Raw genomic sequence first — 16020 nt, 5'->3', positions numbered from 1 at the left:
GTTCAAGTACTACCCTAAGGCTTGTGCATATTGTGTATCTAGGCTGGTACTCTAGCACATTAGTGACTGAGTGCTGCACTGATTTAGATGTCATCATTCCAGTCGAACTCTGGGCCCATCTCCAGGCCTTGGTCTTCCTAACTTAAAAGTGTTGCTGTTCCTGCCATTGGGGAAAAATGACCAAAGGACCATGTGAAGGAGGTACAGAAGGGTTCATCAGCCAAGACCGTATCCACCCAGCCTTTTCAAAGACCCATGCTCCTTCAGAGACTGTGGGGGGTGGCACAGTGGTGCAGCTAGTGGATCTGCTGACTTACAGCTCTGGTGACTTGGGTTTGATCCTGACGCCTAGTGCTGTCTGTGTGGAGTTTGCACGTTCTCCTTGTGACTGTGTGGGTTTCCTCTGGGTGCTCTGTTTTCCTCCCACATCCCAAAGACGTGTGGCTTGGTGGGCTAATCGGCCGCTGTAAATTGCCCCCAGTGTGTGGGTGAGGGGTAGGATCTGGGGGGAGTTGATGGGAATGTGGGGAGAATAAAATGAGATTGATGTAGGATTAGTGTAAATGGGTGTTTCATGGTCGGCATGGACTCAATGGGCTGAAAGACCTGTTTCTGGGCCTGAAGTGCTGTATGACTATGTCTCTATGACAATGTCTAAGCAGGCTATGTTTCACCAGCCAGTTCTTCGTGAGATTTGTGATCTCATAAACAACTTCATGCACATGACTGAACCATCCTCAGTTGAACTCAAGTCACTTGCACTCAGAAACTCAAGGACCTCTGTCCAGACCATTTCAGGCTGCTGCTACTGATCTATGTCACATCTCACAGTTTGTTGCTCACTGGTGTATTAGGGAGGGCACCCAGACCCAAGATGCATTTTGGGAAGTTAAACCAGGGTAGGACTTACACAGTTAATGGCAGGGCCCTGGGGAGTGTTGTAGAACACAGAGACCCAGGGGTACAGGTACATAGTTCCCTGAAAGTGCTGACACAGGTAGACGGTGGTAAAGGCGGCTTATGGCATCGGTCGGGGCATTGAGTACAAGAGTTGGGATGTCATATTACATCTGTACAAGATGTTGGTGAGACCACACCTGGAATATCGTGTGCAGTTCTGGTCGCCATACTAGAGAAAGAGTAACGTTAGCCGAGAGAGGGTGCAGAAAAGTTTCACGAGGATATTGCTGGGCTTGAGTTATAAGGAGAGGCTGGACAGGCTGGGACTGTTTTCCCTGGAGTGAAGGAGGCTTGGGAGTGACCTTTTTAGAGGCTTATAAAATCATGAGGGGCTTAGATAAGGTGGATGGTCACTGTCTTTACTCCAGGGTAGGGGAGTCTAAAACTAGAGGGTGTAGATTTAAGGAGAGAGGGTAAAGACTTAGAGGGAACCTGGGGGAAAGTTTCACGCACGGAGTGGTGGATATGTGGAATGAGCTGCCAGAGGAAGTGGTAGAGGCAGGTACAATTACAACATTTAAAAGACATTTGGATATGTACGTGGATAGGAAAGGTTTAGGGGGATATGGGCCAAGCACAGGTAAATGGGACTTGCTTAAGAAGGTACCTTGGTATGGACAAGTTGTGCCAAAAGGTCTGTTTCCGTGCTGTATAACTCTCTGACTTTTAACAGCAGTTTAAAAGAAAAATAAATTTCTTGATGTGAGAAAGAATCCTTGAAGTTCAGCTCTCTGGTGTCTTAACTGACTGCTCTTTCTTTTTGTATTCAGACTCGGTTTAGCTTTCGAAAGCTCTGGGCCTTCACAGGGCCTGGGTTTCTGATGAGTATTGCTTACCTGGACCCAGGAAACATTGAATCCGACCTTCAGTCTGGAGCTGTGGCAGGGTTTAAGGTACATTCTTCACTCCTTTTAGGAAATTTCCCAACAGTGTTAATACTTTCCTGTAGTTGTGTACAAAAACAAAATCATCCAGTTTTAAAATTCTACCCTGAAAGCTGAAGCATTTGATGTCTAATGTTTTTGGACCTGCCTGTAATGCAAAGTCAGCACTATACCTATTTCTTTAAGATCTTAGAGTCCTAGTCTTATGTTAGAAGCTGACATTCTTCTTTTGCATTTGATACAAGAGAACTCTCCAAGTTGCCAGATCAGGTTTGGGAGTATTATGAAGTGTTTGCACCTGTCTGTTGCCACTTGTTTGAGAGTGAAGCAGTACTTGTAGATACTGTAACTGCAGCAAACTAACTTGGTCTGATATTTTCTTTCTGCAGCTGCTATGGATCCTGCTAGCAGCTACCATCATAGGCCTGCTCCTGCAGCGACTAGCTGCACGTTTGGGAGTGGTAACGGGTATGCACCTTGCTGAAGTCTGCCACAGACAGTATCCAAAGGTATGTGTTGTACTCTTAAAGTTCAACCCAAGGCATGTTGTACAGACACCTGTTATGAATTATGAGAATTGGAAGCAACAGAAGACTGTCTTAATAAACTCCTCCCTTTTCAATGCATCAAGCCACCACCTGCTTATCTCTTCATTATATTCCTCTTTGGTTGGTTTAATCTTTCTTAGCCACTTGGTATTGCCTAACTGAAGAGTTCTGCCACAAGACTCAGTGGATATAGTATTGTTAATTTAGTTAAATGTAAATGTTACTACCAATTGCAAGCAACATGCTGAACCTTAAGGTATTATACACAGATAAAAAGCTGGTACAAGCTTATTATCTGCAGCTATAAACAAAGAAAATTGATGAAGGCAGCATGGTACATGTGGTTTATGGAGACTTTAGTAATGCTTTGACAGGGTCCCACGTGGTATAAACATTATTTATTTACATATATATATAGTGGAGAATAGGTATATAAAGTGAAGAAGGTTGTCTAAGGATTCAGCAGGAATAGATCAGCTGGAAAGTTGTACGGAGCGGTAGTAAGTGGAATTTAATCCAGACCAGTGTGAGGTGATGCACTTCAGGAAGTCAAATTCTGGTAGGACATATAGAGCAAATGGCAGGGACCTTAGGAGTGTTGATGTACAGAGGGACCTTGGGGGGCAAGTTCATAGATCCCTGAAAGTGGCAACACCGTTGGATTGGGTAATGAAGGAGTTTTGGCATGCTTGTCTTTATAGGCCGAGGCATTAAGTATAAGAGTTGGGACATCACATTGCAGCTGTACAAAACATTGGGTTAGACTGCACTTGGAATATTCTGTGTGGTTCTGGTCACCACACTAAAGAAATGATGTGGTCTCACTAGAGAGAGTGCAGAAGGGATTCATCAGGATGTTTTCTGGAATAGAGGGCTTTAGTTACAAGGAGAGTCTGGATAGGCTGGGGATAATTTTCAATGGCGCACAGGAGGCTAAGGGGTGACCTTTATAGAGGTTTAAAAAATCATGAGGGGCATAAATAGGATAGAAAATTGGAGGTTTTTTTCCTCTGGGCAGGGGAGCTTAGAACTAGAGGACACAGTTTTAAGGGGAGAAATTTAAAGGAGATCTAAAAGGCAAGTTTTTTTTTCCACACACAGGGTGGTGGTTATCTGGAACGAACTGCCAGGATAGAGGCAGATACAGTTACAATGTTTGAAAGGCATTTGGACAGGTACCTGGATAGGAAAGGAGTAGAGGGATATGGGGCTAATGCAGGAAAATGGGATTAGCGTAGATGTGTATTGTGGTCGGCATAGACAAGGTGGGCCGATGGGGCCCATTTCTGTGTTGTATGATTTTATAGGATTAATCTTCTTGTTAATCAAAGCAATATTCTGAATCACCTGAGACTTGGCCTACATACAGGTTTAGCTTTGATTACATTGTTTTTTTTACTGCTGGACTTGCACAATAATCTACACCCCTTCAGCAGCATCCTGTTTTGGATAGATGTTTGTCCTGGTTCTCTTATTCGACAATTCTACACACTGGGTCTGGAGTTATGCTGTAAAATCCCAACATCTTCACATGATGCTTAATTTACTGAAGAGGCATAAGAGCATTAGAAATGGGGGCAGGAATGGGCACAATCTCTTGAACCTTTGGTCATAAGTCAACCCCTTTACCCCAGGAATCAACCTAATGAACATTCTGTGCACTGCCTCCAATGCAAGATCAAAACTGTACACAGTACTCCAGGTGTCGTCTCACCAGCTTCTTGTAAAGTTGCATTGACATTATCCCACTTTTACACCCCAGACCCCATACCGTTTGCAATAAAGGCAAACACTCCATTAGCTTTCCCAATTATTCACTCTACCTAGATGCCATCTTTTTGTGTTTCATGTTCTAGGAACCCCAGATACTTTTTTTACTGAAACGTTTTGTGATCTCACTCCAGTTAAATAATAACTTGCTTTTTCATTCTTCCTTCCAAAATGGGGTAATCTCAGTATTGAGTCTCACGGTACCCCACTGGTAACAGGTTTCCAGTTCAAAACAATGCCCATCAAGCACTACACTTTGCTTTCTGCCAATTTTGAATCCCAATTTGCCACTCACCCTTGGATCTCAATGACTTATTTTTGACCAGTCTGCTGTATGACACCTTGCCAAGAACCTTGCTAAGATTCATGCCGACTACATCAAACTTGCTGCCCTCATCAACCACCTCTGTTATTTTTGCAAGTATAGTTCTCTTTTTATCATATCCTTCTCTGTTTTCTCCTTGACTGAATTATGATTGGTTATGAACCAGCACCCACCCCACCTGCATGTTGTAGTTGGAATTCCCTTACCATTTTGTTGTTGCACTTCTTAGTAATGTGCCTAAATGCTGGCTCCCCTGTCTCCCTTTGATGGGGACTACGCAATGGACAATGTAACTTTACTTTCTTGCTCAGTTTAATCCATGTGGCTTCTCTCATTCCCACCCAATTACCCTTGAGTTATCCAAAGGATCACTTCTAGTCTGTCTTCTCATTTTCATCTACATGCTGTTCATCAGCAACAAACTCGCATCTATAACAAACAGGTTCCATGTGTGCACTGAAATATCTCACCACCATCTCACAAGACCTGCCCACTGACTATGTTCTCAGGCTGAGTGCCAGTTTCCAGTACTGGCTGGCTCATAATTTTTTCCAGCTAAATTCTGGTTGTAACTTTTATCTTTAGTCCTTGCCAAAAACCTTCCCCAAGCACCATATTATCCCTTTCTGCAGCTTTTGAGGCTGAATCAGCTAGTTCAAAGTCATAGCATCTTATCTGAGATTGAACTGACCTACCTAATGTCTTCTTCATTAAGATCACAGACTTCCACGTGTAATTTCACTGGTTTTTATCCCAGACTTGGCTAATATACTGTTAGAACCCCCTCATTCATGGCTATGTTACAATCGTATCCCTATTCCAAATCTCTTCTAGCCAGCCTATCATCTTATAACACCCCCTCCTTGGGAAGAAGACTATGTGCTTTCACCCTGTCTATACTCCTCATGATCTTATCCTCATGGTCACCCCTCAATCTCCTACGTTCCAGGGAATAAAGTCTCAGTCTACACAACCTCTCCTTGTAACTCAGGCCCCCAAGTCCACGCACCATCCTGGTAAATCTCTTCTGCACTCTTTCTAGTTTAATAACATCTTCCCTATAACAGGGCGACCAAAACTGAACACAATACTCCAAGTGCGGTCTCACCAACGACTTGTACAACTGCAACATAACTTCCTAACTCCTATACTCAATGCCCTGACTGATGAAGGCCAAGTGCCACCTTCACCACCCTGTCTACCTATGATGCCACTTTCAGCAAACTATTCACTTGCACTCCTAGGTTCCTCTGTTCCACAATACTCTCCAGGGCCCCACCATCCACTGTACACGTCCTACCCTGGTTTGATCTCCCAAAATACAATACCTCACATTTATCTGGATTGAAAGCCATTTGCCAATCCTCAGCCCACATACCCAGCTGATCAAGGTCCCCCTGTAATTTTTCATAACCTTCTACACTATCTACAACATCTGCAAAGTTACTAACCATGTTGTGTACATTCACATCCAAATCATTTATATAGATAACAAACAACAAAGGTCCCAGCACCGACCCCTATGGTACACCACTAGACACAGGCCTCCAGACTGAGAAACAACCCTCAACCATCACCCTCTGCTTCCCACCACTGAGCCAATTATGAATCCAATCCGCTATCTCCCCGTGGGTCCCACGCGATCTAACCTTCCAGACTAGCCTGCCATGAGGGACCTTGTCAAAGGCCTTGCTAAAGTCCGGATAGACAACATCCACTGCCCTACCCTCATCTACCTTCTTGGTTACCTCCTTGAAGAACTTCAAGAGATTTGTCATACACGACCTCCCATGCACAAAGCTGTACTGACTGTCCCGAATCAGACCCTGTCTCTCCAAATGTTGGTAGATCCTGTCCTTCAGAATCCCCTCCAGCAATTTACCCACCACGATGTCAGACTCTCTGGCCTGTAGTTTCCTGGCTTGTTTTTGCTCCCCTTTTTAAACAACGGTACCACATTAGCCACTCTCCAGTCCTCTGGAACCTCACCCGTGGCCAGAGATGAAGCAAAAATCTCTGCAAGGGCCTCCACAATTTCTTCTCCAGCTCCCCAAAGGTCTGAGAATGCACCAGGTCAGGCCCTGGGGACTTATCCACCTTAATGCACTTTAAGGCCTCCAGTACCTCCTCCCTGCTAATTCGTATGTGGTTCCAGACATCACCACTCATTTCCCCCATTTCCTGAGCTTCCATCATTTTCTCCACAGTAAAAACTGAAGAGAAATGTTTGTTAAAAATCTCACCCATTTCCTTTGTTTCTACACACAGACGGCCATGCTGATCTTTAAGAGGACGTATTCTTACCTTAGACTTGTGCCTTATAGATGGTGGAAGGGCCTTGGGTTGCCAGGAGATAAGTCACTTGCCACAGGATACCAAGCCTCTGGACTTGATGCAGTATTTATGTGGCTGGTTCCAGTTGAGTTTCTGGGCAATGGTGACCCACAGGATTTTGATGGTGGGGATCTCAGCAATGGTTTGCCACTGAATGTGAAGGGTGGGCAACTAGATCCTCTCTTGTTGGGGATGGCATTGCCTGACACTTTTGTGATGACTAAAAATAGACTGGGTGAAAATTAGCCAGATTGGATGTATTGTTTTTGTGAACATACCTGGGCAATTTTCCACACTACTAGTGTTTTAGGTGTACTGGAACAGCTTCGCTGAAGACACAGCTGGTTTTGGAGTACAGGTCTTCAGTACTACAACTGGGTTGCATCTGATCTCTCGGGTGGTTTCTTGACATTGTAGGTGAATAGAATTGAATGGACACTGGCTTCTGTGATGATGCGTATCTCAGGAGGGATCAGCCAATCTGCATCTCTGGCAAAGTGTAACCCCCCATCATTGAGGATGAGGATATTATTGGAGCAGCCTCCTTTTAGCTGCTTAATCATCCACCAGTAATGGAGCTTTCATTTAATCCCTTAATTGTTGGCTCACTTATGTCTGTCTATTACCGCTTTTGTAGTTGAATGTAGTCCTGTGTTGCAGCTTTTTTGGACTGATTTTAGGTATGCCTGGTGCTGTTCCAGCCATGCCCTTTTCCATCTGTACAAACTGCAGCAGGCTAGACTCTGGCTATGCACCCCTGAGGAACCTTCCTCAGTATTCAGAGGGAAAACCAGTTAAAGAGTGCATTTCATTCAGGGTGCTTCTGCACTCTCTGGCACTCAGCCTTATGGATTGGCTGCAGTGAGGGCAGCTATTGCTCAGGTCAGAAACCTGGGTCTTCACCTCTTCAAGTTGATGACATTTCTACAGTGAGAAGCATCCTGGATTCCCCATGTGGTACTGAATGGGACTGAGGAGCCCTGCCATGCCTTTGTGTACCATAGGAACTTGCAAATTCAACGAAATGATTCAGCAGTTTTACTAGTTCATTGAATTATAATTGTTGTATTCTTAAGTTAACCCAATTTATTTACATTTGGTTTGAATATGCTTTAACGGTTCTCCCAGTTTTCTTAATTTAACCCCATGGCTCTAACTTGGAAAACCAAACACCAAGCTTCCTGCTGATGTTATTTTGGATTTTTTTCAAACTCGGACCCTTGCAGGTCCGCTCCCACTGCTGTTTCCTTAAGCTTGTACTCACCAAAACTCTACTGCAACCTGTGCTGCTTAAAGAAACACTTGCCCCTCCCAGTCTTTCTCATTTCTTCCAGTCCTGCAGTACTAAGACATCTGCGCTCATCCAACTCTCCCATTTTGGGCAGTCCCGGTTTTAAATACGGCACCATTGGTGGCCATGCCTTCAGCTGCTAAGGTATTGAATTCCCTCTGTAAATCTCTACCTCACAATTTTCCTACTTTGAACCTACCATTTTGACTAAACATTTCTTCATCTCCCCCCCCCCCCCCCCCCCCCCCCCCCCCCCACCCCCAACCCTAATCTCTATCTGTGGCTTGGGGTCCAATTATTATTTTTTGGTTACACCTCAGTGAAAAGGCTTAATGTTTTTTTATATGTTAAAGATACTATGTAAATAGTTGTTATTGTTGCTTTCATGGGATTTGTATTGTGAATGTTCTAGATCCCCCGGATTGCACTCTGGCTGATGGTGGAACTGGCGATCATCGGTTCGGACATGCAGGAAGTGATTGGATCGGCCATCGCTCTGAACCTGCTCTCTGTCGGAAGGTAGAATGCAATCCCTAATGGTTACCATGTTATTGCAAGCTGTCATGTCAACTGGAACAAGACCTGCATATAAACATGATTGTATTTGGGCCCTTGATTTTTGTTTTTCCCCTGTATTTATGACCCACAAGTGGTTTGGTCCAGTTTGGAATATTTTAGTTTGGACTGGACATTCACAACTGATTTCTTACAAGAGTCTGTGTGAGACAGGAGGTTATCTCTAGGTCCCAGGCTCCAGCAATACTGCAGTGGATGACCACTGTCTTTAAGGGTTCAATGTGAAATGGAAAGTGATCCAATACCTGGAAGGCTGAGTTGACAGGGTAACACCATCCCAGTTCCATAGCAATTAGCAAGCTCACTTGGAAGCCTCAGGATTTTTCTAAGGTTAAGACTGTAGTATGCAGATAAGACAATATTGAGAGAGCACTATTCTATATCCAGCCCTTGTTGTCTTTGCCCTGGGAGTGTTTGATGGGACAGTGTAGAGGGTACTTTGCATCTGACCCATGTTGTCGTTGGTCTAGAGCATTTGATGAGACAATATAAACAGAGCTTTACTCCTTATTTAACCTGGCATTGCAGCTGTCCTGTGAGCATTTGATGAGACAGTAACGAAAGCTTTATGTTGGGTCTAATCTGTCCTGTCCCTGTCTGGGAGCGTTTGATAGGTCTGTGTAGAAGTAGCTTTACTCATTACCTCTCCTGTCCTTGACCTCACTGGGGAATGTTTGATACTAATGCTGGATGCCTTCCGTTCACTAGCACTGACATCCCTAGCCTTGATGAGCACCAGAAAGGCTTCTTGCCTTTCCAGAGATTTCGAGAATATTAAGTGTCAGATTTATTGTATCTGCGTGTCTGTATCATTGCATTCTATTTAGTATTCTCTAAATGTGCAGTAATCTGGTCAGTATCACAAATGTTGTAATCATACTGATACAGAATATTACAGGCATTGGTACTGATCAGGGTACTCACTGCCATTCAATCATAGAGAAGCTCAGCGCTAAAATGTCTCAGCTTGGCTTAGTTGTCGCACCTTCTGACTCAACAAGATCTTGGGTTCACGACTGACAAGCATGTAATTTAGGGCTGCAGTTTAGTGCAATTCTGAGGGAGTGCTGCACTGTTAAAAGAACAACTGGATAGCAAATTGAGGTCCATCCTGCATACTTAACCTCTCTATCCAGCAGCGTTATTGGAAGAAATGCTGACAGTTTTAGTGGTGTCCTAGACCAACATTCTGACCTTGGCCAATCCACCAAAGAGCATTTAATCTGGTCATTTAGTGTTTCTAGGAATTTTCTATGCGCAAATTGGCTGCTGTGTTACAAGAATGACTGTACTTCAATGATTATAAACCTCTTTGGGTTATAACATAAGGCGCTATAACATCGCAGATTTTGCTTTCAAGCACTGGTGGCTGTACTGCATTTGTTTGGGTTTCTGGTTTTAAAACTTGCAACATCAACCGACTCTGCTTTATTTTTCTGTAACCTATAAAATGTCATCAGGGATTTTATGCTCTGGTTGATTTCACATCAGTTCTGACCAATATGATGCCACACTTGCATTCCTGACAGATAGTGTGCTCAGGATCAAGTGACACATACTAGTATGTAGATCCAGGAGTTAAATAACAGACAATTTTATTTCGTCAAAAACACTTGATGGAAACAGGCCATTTGCTCCATTGAGTACTGGCTGTGTATGTATTTTTCTCTCCATGTAAACCTCTCTATGTGATCCAATTCTCCTGCTCATTTCATAATAAATAATTGTAATATTCTAAAAATGAATTTAAAACCAGAAAATGCTGGAAGCACTCAGCAGGGTCAGGCAGCATGTGTGGAGAGAGAAAGAGTCAACGTTTTGGGTCAGCCTTCATTGGGGTTTTTATTTCAGATTTCCAGTATCTGCACTTTTTTTTTTAAGTTTCAGAAGTGAATGTTGTAGACAAAATTTGGGTAATTACAATAAAAAAAAATGTGCAATGGGGTCCATTTGAAAGGCTTTTAGTTTGTCATTTAGTTTGAACATATCTAATATTACATTTGTGCAAGTTAGGAGCCAGGTATTCAGAGTTCTTTTTCCAATCATTAGAAGATGAGGTGAATGGCCCACAGCCACAGTGTAGGATGCACAAAGCTGATATTGGAGAAAACGAGAGCAATCGATTGCAGTGTACCGGTTATGTTAGTGGGTTACTTATCCGGAAATATGAGGGCAGCTGGGTAATTCAAATTGGTAGTTTGTTTAATTTCATATTTTATCATATTACGGCCAGTGTTGGTGACCAGGTTCTTGCTTAAAAACTAAACATATGTTTCACTTATGTATGTGGTTGATTGTGCTCTGAAATGGCCTGCCAAGCCATTCACTTGTCAAAAAGGTGACTGACTATGAAAGACAGGCAATAAATGCTGCCCTGGTCAGTGCCATCCACCTCCTGTCAGGAGGATGGAATGAGTTTTTAAATTGAGGATTATTAGTTGGGTGACACCAAGTTTGCATTTTGATATCTAGTAGATATCGGAAGGAGGAAAAACTCGGAAATGAGGAGCCCCCGGTTATGATGTTATGGAGGGAAAGAACTTGCTCACAGCAGTGAGGAACAATTGAATGTTGAACAAAACAACTTTAAGTTTACTGGGTGAAAGTGCCGTTGATCCGCACCCAGTCTGATTGCAAATTATTGGAGGAATTATGTGTGGAATGCTGTGGCATATTCAGCCACAGAAAAAGGGATATTCTGTGAAAATGTATAACAATGTTTCTCATTGTAATTTTTCTTTTCTTGAATAAATGTGTTCTCTTCCCTTTTTGTGTGTTTAGGATTCCCCTGTGGGGCGGAGTATTAATTACTATTATAGACACGTTTGTGTTCCTGTTTTTGGACAAATATGGTAAGTTGACAGACAAAATGAAAGACAGCAACTTATAGAGTATGGGGTGAGGCTGGTGGAAGGACTAACTGTAAGCACTGATTGAGAATGATCAAACACCATATAGCTGGGGAGTGAATGACGGAACATGAGAGGAGTTGGGGAAAAGAGTCAGGGCGTGATTAGCTGAGCATGGGGTAACAAAGTGAGAGTAGGCCATTCATGGGATGAGTGACTGAGCATAAGGTGGGCTGGGGAGCGGGGATGTTGTTGGAGGGTGATTGACTGATACAGAGTAAGGGGGTGGTTAGGGGGTCAATTGATAAAGCATGGAATGAAGGGGGGGTGGTTGGGGACATTGAACATGGAAGAGGAACAGGGATGAGTGTAGGGGGGCTTCAGGGATTGACAGGTTGAGAGGGTACTTGGGCACCAACTTGCTGAACTTTGTGCTTTGGGGAGTGACTGATGACAGTGGGGTCTAGTGATTGACTGAATCTGCTGGGGAGTGACTGAACTTGGTAGTATTCTAGGAATAAACCAATGTGAAGCATACGCATAAATGGTGTGTCTGGTAGAGTGGAAATACATGCTTATCTACTAGTCTGAAATTATGATGGTTGGTCTGCACATTGGCATTATGGACATTTTGTGCCATGGATTTGAAAGAGTCCCCTCCCCTGCCTCTGCTGGGAAATCATTGCTTGTCGAGATTCAGGGCTTGGTCAGTACCCTTGTTGGGATATACCAGGAACTGCCGAGCACCACTGTACAACTAAACCAAGAGTGGTTTTGGGGGAAACCAGGAATAGGGCCACCATTTCATCAGATTAGTGGCACTTTGCACAATGGTGATTGTAATTAAGATTTTAAATTCAAGAAAACTGACTTTTGAAGTTAATGAATGGGACTCCATCTGAAGCTCAGTGTTCCATATTATAGTCATGGCTCACAAAAAATGAGGACCTAGGGGAACCAGAAGATCACTGAGTGATCCCTGATCTCATTGGCTGTTTCAATTTGATCATTCTAAGTGTGTGATAATTAGAAAGCAACATGTTGGCCATTTTCCTCCTGAGAACCAAGCAGCACAAGCAATGACTTTATATAAGGCCACACAATACTGAGTAGGACTGCATATACATTACTTTCATTGATTTGGAAAGGGTGTTTGTTAAGCCAGTTAAACAAAGGTGAAGGAACCAGCAGCAATGGTTGTACCTAGTTGGATCTTCATCCAGGTTGTTACTCCAGCTCTTGAATCTGTGTTGGGGTAGTTGAGAGACTCACTGAGCCAAGCCCTTAGGGGGAAAAAAATGACGGGATATTTGTTCACCATAACCCCTACTGTTGGATGATGTCACTAGTGCAATGTCAAAACATCAGAAGAAATAGATGGAACATCGGCTCTGGACATTCAAAGTATTTTGATGCCTTTTCTGCAGCTGATGGGCTAATCTGTGTCATAACTCCTTTCCTCCAATTGGGTCAATCAATGGGATATGTGGTATCAATGGGATATGGTGGTGAGTGTTTTATTCCCCAGCCCTTTCCCCTCTTTTCTCCATCTCAAAGCAGAAGAGAAATCTCAGTAGTTTCAATTTTTCAGTTTAAAAAAACACTGTCCTTCAAGTCTATGCTGACAGTGCAGGAGCATCTTCAATCACTCCACATTGAGACCAAGGAGGTGGTGGATAAGATGCAAGCTGTTAACACTGAAGAATATCTAGGTGAGCAACAGAGGTGCCTCACTGGCATGACTGAACGCTTGTTGACTCATAAGGTGCATTTAAAGTAGCAAAATGGCTTCTCTGCGTAGGTTCATCCACCCCGATGATAAATATCGTTTGACACCTGCTGGAAGACATTGCATGTGAGTCCATGTTAAGGTATCCATGGCTGCTTAGTAGAGAGGCAAGAAACTCTTACTGAAACTCCACGCCTCCAATTTTTGGAGCGACCATTTGATGGGCAGCGGTGTTCTGTCTAGCTCTGGTCAAGATGGTGGTTGAAGACTGCTGTTCACAAACCTCTTGGTCCCCACTGCCTGCTGAGTGAGGCTGAATTCAGCAGCAAAGCAAGAGGTCAATGCAGAGCTGCAGAAATCCAGAGCACAGATGTGAACACTGCAGTAAGCCAGCAGATCACTGTGGAACAGCTGGTTGGCTGCCAGTGCAATCCAGCCCATTGTCTTTGTGCTTTCTTCAATATAGAAAATGCAAGGACGGAGTCGGGCCTGTATTCTAAGAGGCATAGTTGGATGGGGTAATTAGAAGCCTACTTTTCATTAAAGGGAATGAACTCTTCATGTAAATTAATTTGAAGTGGCATCATTACTGTGAAAGGGGAACTTTCCCTTTGAGTTCCTGGTTTGGGTTGAAGGTAGCCTTCCTTTAAACCCTAGGTTTAAGTAGCAGAATGAATGGGTGCATGTTCCAATGTGAGAAGAATGCAAACAGGTTCAGTGGGTTTAACTTAACGTGCATGCTAAAGAAAGCTCAGAACAAGTCATTGTTCTTTTGCATCCTCTAGAGAATAGACAAAGAAGCTTTGACCTTTTTCTTAGCACACTTTTGGAGCGCAAAAATGCCATGCTTCATTTCGTATTTCATTTTGGAATGCATCTTGCCAGAACAAACAACTTGCAAGTAACTTTGCAATACCCTTGCACAATGCCTAAAGCTGACATTGGTGCTTCTTTGGGGACTTGCTGTCCTGTTCATAGTTATGTTTCCAAGGCAGTATGAACCCAGAGGGGACAGGTGGAGCAGCACCCATCTTGCAGCACTTGTTGCAATGTGAAGTGCTCTGCCTATTTCCAGCCACGAGTCTGTGTAAAGGATTGGTGAGCCCCATTTTTGGGGCCAGCTGGTGAGTAACCTTTATTTATTATCCCTCCTTGTCTGACCATATCTCTAAGCATAGCCATGATGCATGGAATATTTTTTTGTTTCCTTTGAAACCATGGTGTTTGGATTCATTGTTAATCTTTTATTATTCATCCTACAGATTCTTTGCAAGGTGATAAGATCTCTTTATTAGTCACATGTACATCGAAACAGACAGTGAAATACATCCTTTGCGAGGTGTTCTGGGGGCAGCCCACAAGTGTCGCCACGCTTCTGGCACCAACATAGCACGCCCACAACTTCCTAACCCGTAGGACTTTGGAATGTGGGAGGAAACCGGAGCACCCGGAGGAAACCCACGCAGACACGGGGAGAACGTACAAACTCCTTACAGACAGCGGCCGGAATTGAACTCGGGTCGCTGGCACTGTAATAGTGTTACGCTAACCACTACACTACCGTGCCTGCTGAAAGAGCAAGTCGAATCAAAAGCCTGGTATATCATAGCGTTTTGCAACTAGGGCTACATCCGCACCAAGAAGCCGCGTAGACCCTAGCATGTTAGTGAATGTAGTTAGCAAATCTAGTGAAGGAATACCAGGCATTTGACCATTTTCAATGGAGGAGAGAATGAGTAAACTCTTGTTAGATTGAGAGTTTGCAATGTATGGGCAAGGGATTAATATCTTTCTAGATGTGCCTTCAGTTGGAAGTTAATATCAGATCAAAAGGCAACATCCACATCTGTTTGAGTTCACTAAGAGCAGCTGCTGAGAATGTGCAGTCGATCTCCTTTCAGCTTAGAAACCAAGTTACTGAAATGGAGATCGCCATGCGGAGAGTGACATCCTTACAACTACCTGCAGGAAGACCTGAAGCAGTCAAAGCATCAAAAACTGTAACTAGTGCCATTCAGGCATTGGGAACACTGTTGCAAGAGGCTGTCCATGCCAGATTTCGCAGGTTGGGTGAATGACAGTGGCATTGGACCTTGCCTACTGGCAAGGCATCTAAAGGACTGTTATTTATCCAGCTTGCTTGTTAATCAGGTGGAGTACCCAGAACTGTAGCAAAGCAAGCTTCAGGGCAACTCATTGTCCTATAAGAGTACATATCCATCCATTTCCATCCAAGCCCCTCAAGGAATGAATGAAATGTCACAGCAGATAGATGAAGGTGATCGCTGATGGTTCTATCTCTTTATCACTTTCCCAGTGGAATGGGACAATAATAAGCTTTTTCCTCCAGCATGCATGATGTTGGTCTCGTGCTTTAAACAAGAATAAATTTATTTGCGGGACATCTACTCTGGTATGTTGAAAAGATCTATTGCATTTAAGTGTCGCAATGTTGCAGGAAAATTTGTCCCAATTCTTGAAGTTGCCTGTACAGCAGTCCTTGCCAGATACCATAGACTTAATGGACCAGATGACCTCATTCTGTGCCATAACAGTTCATGATTCTGTGACGGCAAACTTCAATCACTACCTGTGCAGAGGCAGGAGCAAACACGGGTCTGACAGGCTAGGAAGGAGTGCCATAGTTTGTAAATATGGCTCTTTTGGAATTGCTGCAAGTGAGTATGTTAGCTGTGGTGCAGTTGGATCTGAAGATGTTCGGACCTGAAAGCATTGCCCTCCACCAATTCATGC

The 16020-nt window shown here is 43.6% G+C and overlaps 1 protein-coding gene across 3 annotated transcripts in view; it reads left to right on the top strand.

Moving 5' to 3' along the window:
* Positions 1-16020, top strand: part of LOC127567049 (natural resistance-associated macrophage protein 2-like) — a 113484-nt gene that overhangs the window by 45901 nt on the left and 51563 nt on the right. For all 3 annotated transcript variants that reach the window (XM_052009714.1, XM_052009712.1, XM_052009713.1), the window contains exons 4-7: positions 1731-1853; positions 2234-2353; positions 8525-8631; positions 11470-11540. In XM_052009714.1, coding sequence (XP_051865674.1) covers positions 1731-1853; positions 2234-2353; positions 8525-8631; positions 11470-11540 — 421 coding nt within the window. The remainder of the gene's footprint in view (positions 1-1730; positions 1854-2233; positions 2354-8524; positions 8632-11469; positions 11541-16020) is intronic.

Source organism: Pristis pectinata, chromosome X, assembly GCF_009764475.1.
Source record: "Pristis pectinata isolate sPriPec2 chromosome X, sPriPec2.1.pri, whole genome shotgun sequence".
Classification (NCBI taxonomy): Eukaryota; Metazoa; Chordata; class Chondrichthyes; order Rhinopristiformes; family Pristidae; genus Pristis; species Pristis pectinata.
This window is presented reverse-complemented; position numbering and strand designations above follow the sequence as displayed.